Source organism: Phacochoerus africanus, chromosome 3 (assembly GCF_016906955.1).
Source record: "Phacochoerus africanus isolate WHEZ1 chromosome 3, ROS_Pafr_v1, whole genome shotgun sequence".
NCBI classification, from domain to species: Eukaryota; Metazoa; Chordata; class Mammalia; order Artiodactyla; family Suidae; genus Phacochoerus; species Phacochoerus africanus.
Genome location: NC_062546.1, coordinates 170708885 through 170721921, shown reverse-complemented (window position 1 = coordinate 170721921; position 13037 = coordinate 170708885). Strand labels below are relative to the sequence as shown.

Here is a 13037-nt window from a genome sequence, read left to right as displayed (position 1 = left end):
GCAGTCTGCCCTATTCATGTGTCACTTAGGGGTCAGCCAAAGTTTTGGGCAGAGCTGATACGCAGATTCTTCTGGTGGTTCCTTCTCTCTTTCGCTTTTTCTCTTCTAGGAGCCCCTCCCTCATTTTCCAATAGCCATGGTTGCCCCGAACTCAGAGGAAGAGAACTAATTGAAAGAACGAGTATGAACAACCTGAAAAGTTTTCAGAAATATTTGTTAGGATGTAAATTAAGGAAGCTCTCAAAGACTAATGGCCTAGGCCATTGCAAGCATTCCTATTGGCCTATTTCAGGATAATCTGACTATCAAAAAATCATTATAAATACTGAATAAATCATTATAAATACTGAATAAAGAAAATTCTTGGTGATCTTCAAAAAAGAAAAACAGCAAGGGAATAAAAAAGGAAATTTAAAAAATTTGAATATATATATGTATATATACATACACACACACACACACACACACACACACACACACACATACAGGCAGGAGTTCCCTCTGTGGCATGGTGATTAATGATCCAGCTTGTCTCTGTGGCCCCAGAACTTCAGATGTGGCTTGGATCTGGCATTGCTCTGGCTGTGGCGAGGCCAGCAGCTGTGGCTCTGATCCAACCCCTAGCCTGGGTGCCAGGGTTTTCACTAAATGAGAATTAGTGATCAGAATGTCTGAAAGACATGCCAGATAGCATGAGGCTTAAAAGAGGAAAATTGTTTTTATCCACATGAAATAAGATCTGGAAGCAATAGCCGAGTGTGTAGAGAATGCCACTCCACCACCTGACCTTGAGGGATGTGGGCCTTCACTTGAGGAGTCTATGGGGAGCGGCATCCTTCGTGGTGAGTCAGGTCTGAGGTCAAGCAACGGGGAACTGTGCAGTGAAGCAGTAAAAGATGTAATGTTGTTTGTCAGCCATGGAATGGGGAGTCCATGAGCTGCAGTAGAAAATGCTGGGAAGAAAGGGAACCATATAATAGATGTTAGATAAGAGGTGAGACTCAGAGCACAGCAGAGGGACCAGTGATGGTGACCAATGATATGAAAGCATTACCTGGTTAAATATGTTCCAACAGTGCCCAAGAGATGAGAGAAACACTCAGGTCTGTCATGAGTCAGCCTATCAGGTAGATTCATGTCTAACCCCTCAAAAGGAGTGCAGGCATGGCAGTTCTCTAAGACTTCCAAACAGGGGAAGTATAAATAGCAGGAACAATTTCCCTTAAAACATAAATGTCAATATTAAAATTTATGTCTGATTCAATCTGGAATTTTCATTTTCTTTCAAATATTCATCATATTTGTATTTTAGCTATGAAATTAATATTTTAATTTAGTAATATTTTAATAAATTAAAAATCATTACCGGAGTTCCCATCGTGGCTCCGTGGTTAATGAATCCGACTAGGAACCATGAGGTTGCGGGTTCGATCCCTGGCCTTGCTCAGCGTTGCCGTGAGCTGTGGTGTAGGTTGCAGATGAGGCTCAGATCCCGCGTTGCTGTGGCTCTGGCTGTGGTGTAGGCTGGCAGTTGTAGCTCCAATTCAACCCCTAGCCTAGGAACCTCCATATGCCGTGGAAGCGGCCCAAGAAATGACAAAAAGACACACACAAAAAAATTACCTTTTTGATGTATGTAATGGTTTAGATAATATACAAGTGACTACATCAGTGATTCTATATTTAAGAATTCTATTATTTGTTACTTTTTTTCTAGAAAGGATGTTTTACTGAAGACCTCCAAATGTTGAATAAAAACACAGTAAGAACTTTACTGAAACTTCCAAAGCTTTGTGCACACACTTAATATTTCATGTAACTTTGCTCTGATACTGTTTTTTTCTTTTGTTACCATATCTGTCACTGTTTGAATTAATGGAAATATCTTAAATAGAAAGTGTAGTATTTGCTCACAAAATCTTCATCTCCACCTTTTTAAAAATGCTGCTATCTTACTGTTAAATGGTGAACAAGAAAAATTAGAAATTGTTGGGTAAGAGAGTAAAATGCCTCTGTCTGCTCAGGATCTTCATTGCTGAATTGAGGAAATATTCTTTTCCTCCTTGAATAGTTTCTAAACAGTTGTTTAAAGTTCACTTGAATTTCTTTGTAAGTACTTAAAAAATTATAATCTTCATTAATTTATCTTCTACTCAGAGAGGCTTATGCTGCCAAGAGCTAAATTGGGACAAGAAATAAACCAAAAAACCCAGAATAATGGACATTTGAGGTCATAACCTCTGACCCCCTCCTTCATTTCACATATGAGCAAGCTGGGGCTCAGAGAGATGAAATCACTTGTCTAAGTCAAAATTTTATCTGTAGGGAAGTGGAGATGGGAAAAGTGTGAACAAATACTTTAAAAAATACGTACATGGCACAGCAGAAACGAATCTGACTAGGAACCCTGAGGTTGTGAGTTTGATCCCTGGCCTCGCTCAGTGGATTAAGGATCCGGCCTTGCCATGGCTGTGGCATAGGCCAGCAGCTGCAGCTCTGATTCGACCCCTAGCCTGGGAACCTCCGTATGCCATAGGTGTGGCCCTAAAAAAAAAAAGCAAAAAAAATACATACATGGATATGAATATATACATACATATGTGTATATGTATCTCAGCATAATTTTGTTGACAACTATAAATTGATATTTTTCATATTTTAATCATAATAGTCCTAAAATTTAACATAAATTTTTTTAACATTTCAAGAACACCATAAATTATTCTCTAGGAATTACTTGTGTAAATTTTAAAAAATCAGGATATTCATGCTTTGGTTTTTCTAACTTACAGATTTGTGAGGTAAAAATATCACTTGCTATCATTTCTCTATTAAAATATCTTTCTGATCAAACAATAAAATTTGGCACGTGTTTAGTTTATCTGCAGGATGGAAGTGGAATTTATGTTCTCCTATGGAAACTTTGGTTATGGATTTTCGCATCAGGTTAGTTCCCTCTTTTGAAAATAATTCTGCAGCTTTTTAATCAAATCATCCTCCTGATCCTCTATCCTTTCCAGTCTGATAAATTCTTTAAGATAAATATTTTTTAAAGAATGTCATTTTTCTCTAAAGAAAAATGAAACTTTACCATTATTTGTTTATAGATTTTAAAATAATGATATTTTATTCAAAATGTCTTTATTATAAAACGTGTGTGTATGTGTGTACTTATGTAATTAAAAACAAAATTAGGTATTCGAGAAGTAAGTGCAGATTTTTATATATAAAAATAATATTTAAAATGGACTCATTGATGTTATTCAGATATTTTGTACTCTAATCACATATAATTATCTTTTCTCCCTATAATTATTTCAACATCAACCCTTCTTGATTCATCAAGAGAGTAATATGCCCAAAGAATATATCTTTCTAGCTTTAGCCTGCCCTTTAAATTTACTGCATATATCCATGTTGCAGTGAAAAATTTTGTGCGGTAACCTGTATCCTTTTCTTTCATTATGTCCTTAGGCCGAATTCCTAGAATGGAAATTATTGTCAGTAATGACCTTTTCAAGGAATTGTTCTAGAAAAGTTGTACCAACATATACTCTCACCAAGTGTGTGGAAGAACTCTTGGTGTCCCTGGGTATTATCACAGCTTTGGGGCATTTATAAATCTAGTCCCATCAGTACTGCTGTTACACAAGAGAAATGACCCCTATACTTTACAAATAATCTTTAATTTTTAGTTTTTGCTATTTTTTTTAATACTTAGTTATTTTTTAATTAGGAATTGAGAATCAGTACGTCAGTCTATTAAATAAGTTTACTGCTGTGTGAACTGGGAAATCCCTGAAAAATGTATTTTTAAATTTTGCCAATGATGTATCATAATGATTCTCAATACATTTTGAATCACAGGTAATGCACTGATGAAAGCCAGTAGACGCAGCTTTTTATTCTTTTTTCCTTTTCTGCTTTGATTTGTCATTCTTTTCATGCTCCCTATTTTCTTATTGTGAATTAGCCTTAGAGGGATCCCTAATTGCTTAGTCCTTTTTGTGACAATCATACATAGCTTATGAGCACCAACTTCCAGGGTAGGTGTTGTGTCTGAATGTAACATGTATAATCCCATTCTTAGGGAGGTAGAGCCTCTTCAAATAAGGCTGCGTAAACATTGTATTGTTTTATGTAGGTGGACTCTACTAAAAACTAGGAACAAAGTTACTGTAAGGAAAACAGTGGGAAATTTAACAGAAGTTCTACTTGATTTTACGTCTATGAACTTTTCAGTAACGTAGCCCCCTACTTGCCTACCATGCTAATGTCTAAAGAGTACTTGCACTGGGGGAGATAAAGCTGCATTTAAATCCTGGCTCTAATGCCTGTTGGGTAACCCTGAGCAAATTATTGATCTTCAGTGTTATCTGTCAAATAGGCATGGTTATCTACTTCATTGGATTGCTGAAAGGATTAATAATATTAAAACCTATAATTCTTGGCAGGAAGTGAATGGGAATTGTGATTAAATAATGTTAATATATACTTACTATTTTCTTCAGTTAAAACCTCTTCAGAAAATTATTGAGCCATCTATGTTTATGAATGTTGCACCACCTCCAGAAAGAACAGATCCTGTGACGTACGTATTAAAGTCCTAATACACAGTCCTCTCCTGTGACATTTAAAACATTTAATCCATTTGATGGAGTGTCCTGGCTGTCTTAAGACATGGCCAGAATGAGCTAGACTGCAGGGTAAAGAAAGCCCTGAATTGTTTTGCTTAAGATTTTGAGTTCCTGGGGGTAGCCCTGCAGAGAGGAATTGAGGAGGTCTGGAGGTAAGAAAAAGAAGAGAAGGGTTGCCAGCTTCCTAGCTGACAGAGGGAAAGGGGAAGGAAAGTTAGCCAGTGAGATACTCCTTTTGTAGAAAGAGGTGAGGAACTTTTAAGATCAAGGTGCCTAATAGTTGTCAGTTATCTGCTCTGGCAGCATTACCGCTACTTCCACACATTCCAGTTGTTACTTCCAAATCTTCAGCAAAAAGTCTATGGTCAAAAAATGTTACCTAAAACATGTTAACCAGTCTTGAAACTTCAACAGTAAAAATAGAACAAAGAAAGAAGAGCACCTGAGAGAGAGATATTTAATCTATGGTGCTATCCAAGAATAGGGAATGAAAAATACTTGAAATGGGATTGGGGGAACTAGGTATAGAATAGGAAATTATATTAAAGTGCTGATTGTCCATCAATGCTGGGTGTTATCCTTTAAAAATCAATTTTTTTCCATTTGATATCAGTGATTTGCTGAAATAGTGGCATTAATGTTTCTCTTAGGTTTATTGCTATTTCCTTATCCATCTATTGCTTCGGTAAACATTTATTGAATATTTGCCATACCCCCAAGGCACTAAAAATACAAAGATAAATAAGGCCTAGTCCCTGCCCTCAAGTAGCTCACGGTTTAATGCAAAGGTAATATGTAAACAAGAATATGATAATACAAATGGGATGGAGTCCTTCTAGAGGTAAACATAAAGGACTTTGGGATACAGCAAAGGAGCTTCTCATACTTCTTAGGGAGTTAGAGGGAAAATAGTATCAAGTAATCCTCCACAAAAGAAAAAGTGCTTGAAGTAAGACTTGAGAAATGAGTAGTGATGCATCAGGTTGATTTTGTAAGGCTAAGAAGGCACATTCCCCAAAGAAGGCGCACAGTAAAAGGCGGGGACCTTTTACTGAGAAAACCAGTTTGCTTTCAGCATGTAAAGTCCATGTTATGTTGGAGAACAATGAGCAGTTAGTTATAGGCTGCTAAGTGCATAGGAGCAAGGAGGGGAGCAGTGGGAGATGAGCTGGAACAGTGGTCAGGGGCAAGATAGGGTGGTCAAGAGGTCAGGCTCTAGAGCCAGAGTACCTGGACTCTGCCATGTACCAGCTGTGTGAACTTGGACAAGTTACCCAGACTCTTTGTGCCTCATCTATTGAATGGGATAAAAATAATTACCCAACTGAGGTATTGTGAACATTAAATAAGTTACGTATAAAGCACTTGGAATGTAGTAGCAAATAGTAGAATTCTCAGCTGTTAGCTACTTAAGGTAATAAATGTTTTATAATCACCATCATCATCATTGTAGGTTTACACTTCTCAAATGTGAGTAAATTTTACTCTTTTGAGTCCTCAGGAGTGTGGCAGGGCAACACAAAGACACTGGAAAATAGGGTGACTTTGCTCAAAGATTTTGAGAAGGAAGATGTCATCTTAAAACTAACATCTACATATTACAGTAGAATAAGAAAGTCACAAAATTTCAAGATAACAAAATGATTCTAAGAAATGGTGTGATTTATGTCTGATTGCATTAAGTTACACTTCCAGGAACCTTCACTGTCCTTTACCCTACTGTACAGCCCAGGGAACTATGTCCAATCTCTTGGGTTAGAACATGATGGAGGATAGAAGGAAAAAAGAAAAGAAGGTACATAAGTATGACTGGGTCACATTGCTATGCAACAGAAATTGAAGGAACACTGCAGGTCGACTATACTTTAATAGAAATTTTTAAAAAAGAAAAATGTGGAGGTGCTTCAGTTGTAGAGCCATGAAGAATTTAAAAAATTATTAAAATATAGTTGATTTACAATATTCCTTCAATTCCGCTGAAGAATTTTAAGTGGAGGAAATACCATGATCAACTTGCATTTTCTATGATTCTATGAATAGGGTGAATAGATTGGTGGTTCCCTCACATACCTATTCAACTCGCTTATCTGACCTGTACGTAAAACAGACGTATCTTGGAGAATTACAGCAGATTTTTGTAAGCTTAACCGGGTGGCAACTCCAACTGCAGAAGTGGTTTCACTGCTTGAGCGAATAAACACACCCTGTGGTGCCCTGTGTGCAACTCTTGATCTGGCAAATGCTTTTTTCTCTATTTGTGAGCAAAGACCATCAAAAACAGTTTGCTTTCAGCATGTAAACCAGCAATACACTTTCACTGTCCTACCTCAGAGAATATCAACTCTCTAGCCCTTTATCCTAATTGAGTAGATAGGAATCTTGATTACTTTCTCTTATATAAGAAATTGCACTGTCCCTTACAGTGATGCTCTTAGTAGCAGGAGTAGTCAAGAGGGCACTCTCTCAGGCTTTCTGACTTCTTTCTTCTTTCCTAGCTCTATCCTCTAGTTGTCCCAGGTGAACAGGTGAGCTTACAGTGCGAAAGAGAGAGTGATTAAATAGTGCCAGCTAACACAGGTTTTAGAAATGTACTTTTGGGAGTTCCCTTCTGGTGTAGCAGGTTAAGGATCTGGTATTGTCACCGCAGCAGCTCATGTCACTGCTGCAACTTCCACGTGTTGTGGAAGCGGCCAAAAAAAAAAAAGTATACTTTTGTACAATTTTGATATTTAACTTTATTACCATTCTCCAGAAATGTTATTATACCACAACCAATAGAATATCCAGCATTCTTATCCCCAGACCTGAAAGTTACTGTTGGAGCACCTCCTGCAGCACCCCAGATGAAACAGCCATCTGTAGTGAGACTTGAGAAACTTCAGCAGCAACCCCGGGAAAGGTAAAAAGCAAACAAACAAAAAATTTTTCATCTTATTTATGTATTATTTGAGTATTACTTTTTTCCTTTGAGACTTGGGCTTGCTGTTGGTCCAGAAACCTTCATCATGGTATTTAATGGGTTGAGATTGTTCCAGAGTTTTGGTGAGAATATTCAAGTATTTCTTTTAAAAACTTGATGCTGTGGCAAGAAAAAAAAGGTGAGAACTCATTAAAAAGGGAGAAAGTATATTTGCCCTCCCTCTTCACTCAACAGTACATTGTATAGATGTCATGCTCTTTTTTGTATTTCTCATCTTTTTTTCCTCTATGCTTTAGATATTTTCTTCTGACCTATCTTATTATTCACTGCTTTTTTTTCTTTGTTTCCAATCTGCTGCTAAGCCGAGTTCTTAATTTTCTTTTCTTTTCTTTTCTTTTCTTTTCTTTTCTTTGTCTTTTGTCCTCTTCTTAGGGCCGTGCCCATGACATATGGAGGTTTCCAGGCTAGGGGTCTAATCGGAGCTGTTGCTGCTGGCCTACGCCACAGCCACATTAACACCAGATCCGAGCCACGTCTGCAACCTACACCACAGCTCACAGCAACGCCGGATCCTTAACCCACTGAGTGAAGCCAGAGATTGAACCCGAAACCTCATGATTCCTAGTCGGATTCATTTCCACTGCTCCATGATGGAAACTCCTAGAATTTTCATTTATTTTATAGTTCTTCTTCACAAAAGTCCTGTTTTATTTTTTAATTTTTGAACATATTAATCATTATTATTTCAAAGGTCATCTGTGAAACTTGATTATTTGGATTTCCTGTAAGTCTATTCCCCCCCCCCCCCTTTTTTGTAGTGTCTTTTTCTGGTTTTGGTATCAGGCCGATTGTGGCCTCATAGAATGTGCTTGGGAATATTCCTTCCTCTGCTATTTTTTGGAAGAGTATCAGAAGGATGGGTGTTAACTCTTCTCCTAAATGTTTGATAGAATTGGCCTGTGAAGCCATCTGGTCCTGGATTTTGTTTCTTGGAAATTTTTAAATCTCAGTTTGTATTTCAGAACTTGTGATTGGCCTATTCATATTTTCTATTTCTTCCTGGTTCAGTCTTGGAAGACTGCACCTTTCTAAGAATTTGTCCATTTCTTCTAAGTTGTCCATTCTATTGGCATATAGTTGCTTGTAGTAGTCTTTTTTGATCCTTTGTATTTCTGTGCGATAGTTTTAATTTCTCCTTTTCCATTTCTAATTTTATTGATTTGAGACCGCTCCCTTTTTTTTCTTGATGAGTCTGGCTAAAGGCTTGTCAATTTTATTGATCCTTCCAAATAACCAGCTTTTTGTTTCACTGATCTTTTCTATTGTTTTCTTCATCTCTATCTCATTTATTTCTGCTCTGATCTTTATGATTTCTTTCCTTCTGCTAACTTTGGACTTTATTTTTCTTCCTTTAGTTGCTTTAGAATAAGGTTAGATTGTTTGTTTGGGATTTTTTTCTTGTTTCCTGAGGTGAAATTTTATTGCAATAAACTTCCCTCTGAGAACTGCTTTTACTGATCATTGGATCATTGTGTCTTCATTGTCATTTGTCTCTGGGTATTTATTTATTTCCTCTTTGATTTCTTCAGTGACCATTGGTTGTTTAGTAGCATATTGTTTAGTTTCCATGTGTTTCTGTTTTTTGCAGGTTTTTTTTTTTTTTGTGGTTGATTTCTAGTCTCATAGTGTTGTGATCAGAAAAAAAATGCTTGATTTGATTTCAGTTTTCTTAAATTTACTGAGGCTTGATTTGTAGCCCAAGGTGTGATCTACCCTGGAGAGTGTTCCATGTGTCCTTGAGAAGAAAGTGTATTCTGCTGCTTTCAGATGAAATGTTCCTATAAGTTTAGTTCTATTGGTTTTTTTTTTCTCGAAAGGTTTTCAATCAAATCTCATGTTCTAATGTGCCTAGTTGTTTTTATCAAGTACCAAATATTGTATTTGAAAATCTATATGAGGCTTTTGGTTGTATATTTTTACAGATAATAAATACATTTGCAGCCAGAAGCCAGCCTAGGAACACTAGCAGTCTCAGATCACCTTAATTCAGTTGATATAAGGTTGAAATGATTTGACATAATTTGGGCTTTATTTCTTATGAGCATTAGTCCTTTTCCTAGCACTACGTTTGGGATTAGTGTGAGGCAACAAGGGTCTGATATTTAAGGAGGCACTTAATCTTGGGATATAGCCCTTTAGTGTCCCAACTGAAAGCCTAGGTGTTTACCATGGCTTCTCATCCTTAACAGAGTCTGAACTCTGGCTTTTCGCCCCTCATTCTTATATATTTATCTCAAAGCTCTTAACTCTTGGCTACCCTAAATACCTTAAAGAAAATGACACCAAATTATGAGCTCAAAGTCTTCTGACTTCCTTTCTGTCTGAAATCTTGGATCTGCAAATCCTTTTTGCCTTTATAATTGACTAGTCCTTCCAAACAAGAAGTTTTAAAATATTTTGTTCAGCTTTTTTAGTTGTGTAGTGAGATGGTTTGTCTGAAATAACCTATTCCATCATTGCCAGACACAGAATTCCTGTATACTTTAAAAATAATTGTGTTTATATGTGTGCATATTTTACTCAGATTTATAAATTAATTCATTGAGTGGCCAAGGAACCCCCATTTCCTCTAGTCCTATCTTTTATTCATTCAATAACATTTACTTTTATTCCAGTTTTATTGAGGTATAATTGACATACAGCACTGTATAAATTTAAGGTGTACATCATGATTTGACTTCCACACATCATGAAATGATCGCTATAGTAAGATTACTGAACATCCATTATCTTATATAGAGTCAAAATAAAAGAAAAATAAATACGTTTTTCCTTGTGATGAGATTCTTAGGATTTACTCTTGTAACAACTTTCATATATAACCTACTGCAGTGTTAATTATGTTTGTCATATTGTACATGGCATGTGTAGTACTTATTTATCTTACATCTGGAAGTTTGTACATTTTGACCATTTTCATCCAATTCTCCCTTCCCCTACCTCCTCCTGTAGGTAACCTCAAATCTGATCTCTTTTCCTATAATTTTGTTTGTTCTTTTTTTTTTGAAGTATTGTTGAGTTACAACACTATATTAATTCCTGGTGCACAACATAGTGTACTTAATATTAATATTAAGTGCACTTAACTTAATATTATAATATATTACAAAATGATCACCATAATAAGTCTAGTTTTCATCTGTCAGCATACAAAGATCTTACATTATTATTGACTATATTCCCCGTGCTGTACATTTCATCCTTGTGATCCATTTGCTTTGTGGATGGAGGATTTTACCTGTTAATTTACCTTACCTATTTCACTCATCCTCCACTCCCCTTCACTCTGTTTGATCTCTGTGACTATGACCCTGTCTCTGAGTTGTTATGCTTCTTCATTTGTTTTTTATATTCCACATATGAGTGAAATTGTACCATATTTGTCTTTCCATGTCTGACTTAACTTCAATTAGCATAATACCCTCTGGGTCCATCCATATTGTTGCAAATGGCAAAATTTCATTCTCTTTTTTATGGCTGAGTGATATTCCATTGTGTGTGCATGTGTGCACACATGCGTGTGTGTATGTGTATATATACATCACATCTTCTTTATGCATTCATCTATAGGGGACACTTAAGTTGCTTTGACATCTTGGCTATTGTGAATAGCACTGCCATGAACATTGGGGTGTATATATCCCTTTGAATCACTGTTTTTTCTGAGTGGGATTTCTGGATCATTTGGTAATTCTATTGTTATTTTTCTAAGGAACCTCCAAACTGTTTTCCATAGTGGTTGTACCAATTTACATGTGATTTTGTAAATGTTGCCCACAATTTTTTGATTTTACTACCTAGATATTCCGAGTGTTTCTATGTAGATATTTGGGAAGATTGGAAAACTGTGATACCTTTGCTGCTATTATATTCTCAGAATTTTCCTTTTTTGCTAAACTTTCATATTCATAATAATTTATCTGTGGTATCATTTTGTGGAATTTATTTAAATAGCTATATATCATCTACAAGTAATAAAAATTTTGTTCCTTTATTCCCAATCCTTAATCTCTAATTTTGTTTTCTGGTCATGCTATGCTGGCTGGAAGCTCTAGTCAGTGTCTGCTATAAATGGTAAGGGTGGACATCTTTGTTTTGTTCAGGTTCTTTCATGGCAATGCTTCTAGCATTTAATAGTCAAGGGCAGCAACAACAACAACAACAACAACAAAAGACAAAAAAAAAGGAGTTCCCGTCGTGGCTCAGTGGTTAACGAATCTGACTAGGAACCATGAGGTTGCGGGTTCGGTCCCTGCCCTTGCTCAGTGGGTTAACGATCCGGCGTTGCCGTGAGCTGTGGTGTAGGTTGCAGACGCGGCTCGGATCCCAAGTTGCTGTGGCTCTGGCGTAGGCTGGTGGCTACAGCTCCAATTCAACCTCTAGCCTGGGAACCTCCATATGCCGCGGGAGCGGCCCAAGAAATAGCAACAACAACAACAACAACAACAAAAAAGACAAAAAAAAAATAGTCAAGGGCATTATTTATTAGGTTTTTTGGTAGATATCCTGTACCAGATTAATTATTCCATTATGTTCCTAGTTTTCTAAGATTGTTTGTTTTAATCATAAATGAATATTGGATTTTGCCAAATTATTTTTCTCTTTTAATAAGTTAAATTGTATTTAAATTGTATGTCCTGTTATTAATATACAAATATCCTTATATTCCTGAGATGAAGCCAGCTTGTTCATGGTATATTATCTTTTGCTTATACCACTAGATTTTTTGTACTAAAATTATATTTTATTTGGAACATTTGCATTTGTGTTCATGAATGAAGTTAAACTAATTTTCCTTCTTCAAAATATCTTGTTAGGTTTTATTATCAGGGTCATAGTGTCCTCATGAAATTAACTGGGAAACATTTCCTCTCTTCCATTTAATCTTTGTCAATTATATCTTTAAATTATAAAATCTTTTATCAGATGATTTCTTTATGGAAACACTACAGGCCAGAAGGGAGTGGCAAAACATATTTAAAGTTCTGAAAGGAAAAAAATTGCAACCTAGAATACTCTATCCAGCAAGAATATCATTTAAAATAGAAGGGGAAATAAAGAATTTCTCCAACAAACAAAAGCTAAAAGAGTACAGCAATACTAAACCCATTCTAAAAGAAATACTGAAAGGGCTTCTCTAAATTAAAAAAAGAAGAAAAGAAGAATTAGGATGGAAGAAACCACAATTGGAAAGCAGTCACTTAAATAAGCCAGCATACAGATCTAAGCATGAAGATGTTGAAAAAAAAAAAAAGACATTAAAAGCATACAAAGTGGGGAAGGAAAGTAAGAAAATATAGATTCTTTTTTAATTTTAATAATGTGTTATAGCTTATATGACTATCAGGCTAAAGCAAGCAGATATAGGAAGGGGTTAACGTACTTAAAAAAACAGGGTAACCACTAAAACTGAACATTAC

At 36.1% G+C, this 13037-nt stretch overlaps 1 protein-coding gene across 1 annotated transcript in view; it reads left to right on the top strand.

Annotated features, from left to right (window-relative positions):
• Positions 1–13037, top strand: part of LOC125123439 (C2 calcium-dependent domain-containing protein 6-like) — a 57736-nt gene that overhangs the window by 35702 nt on the left and 8997 nt on the right. Inside the window, exons 6-9 of the mRNA XM_047773238.1 lie at positions 1718–1762; positions 2878–2946; positions 4512–4591; positions 7390–7536. Of these exons, the coding sequence (XP_047629194.1) occupies positions 1718–1762; positions 2878–2946; positions 4512–4591; positions 7390–7536 (341 nt within the window). The remainder of the gene's footprint in view (positions 1–1717; positions 1763–2877; positions 2947–4511; positions 4592–7389; positions 7537–13037) is intronic.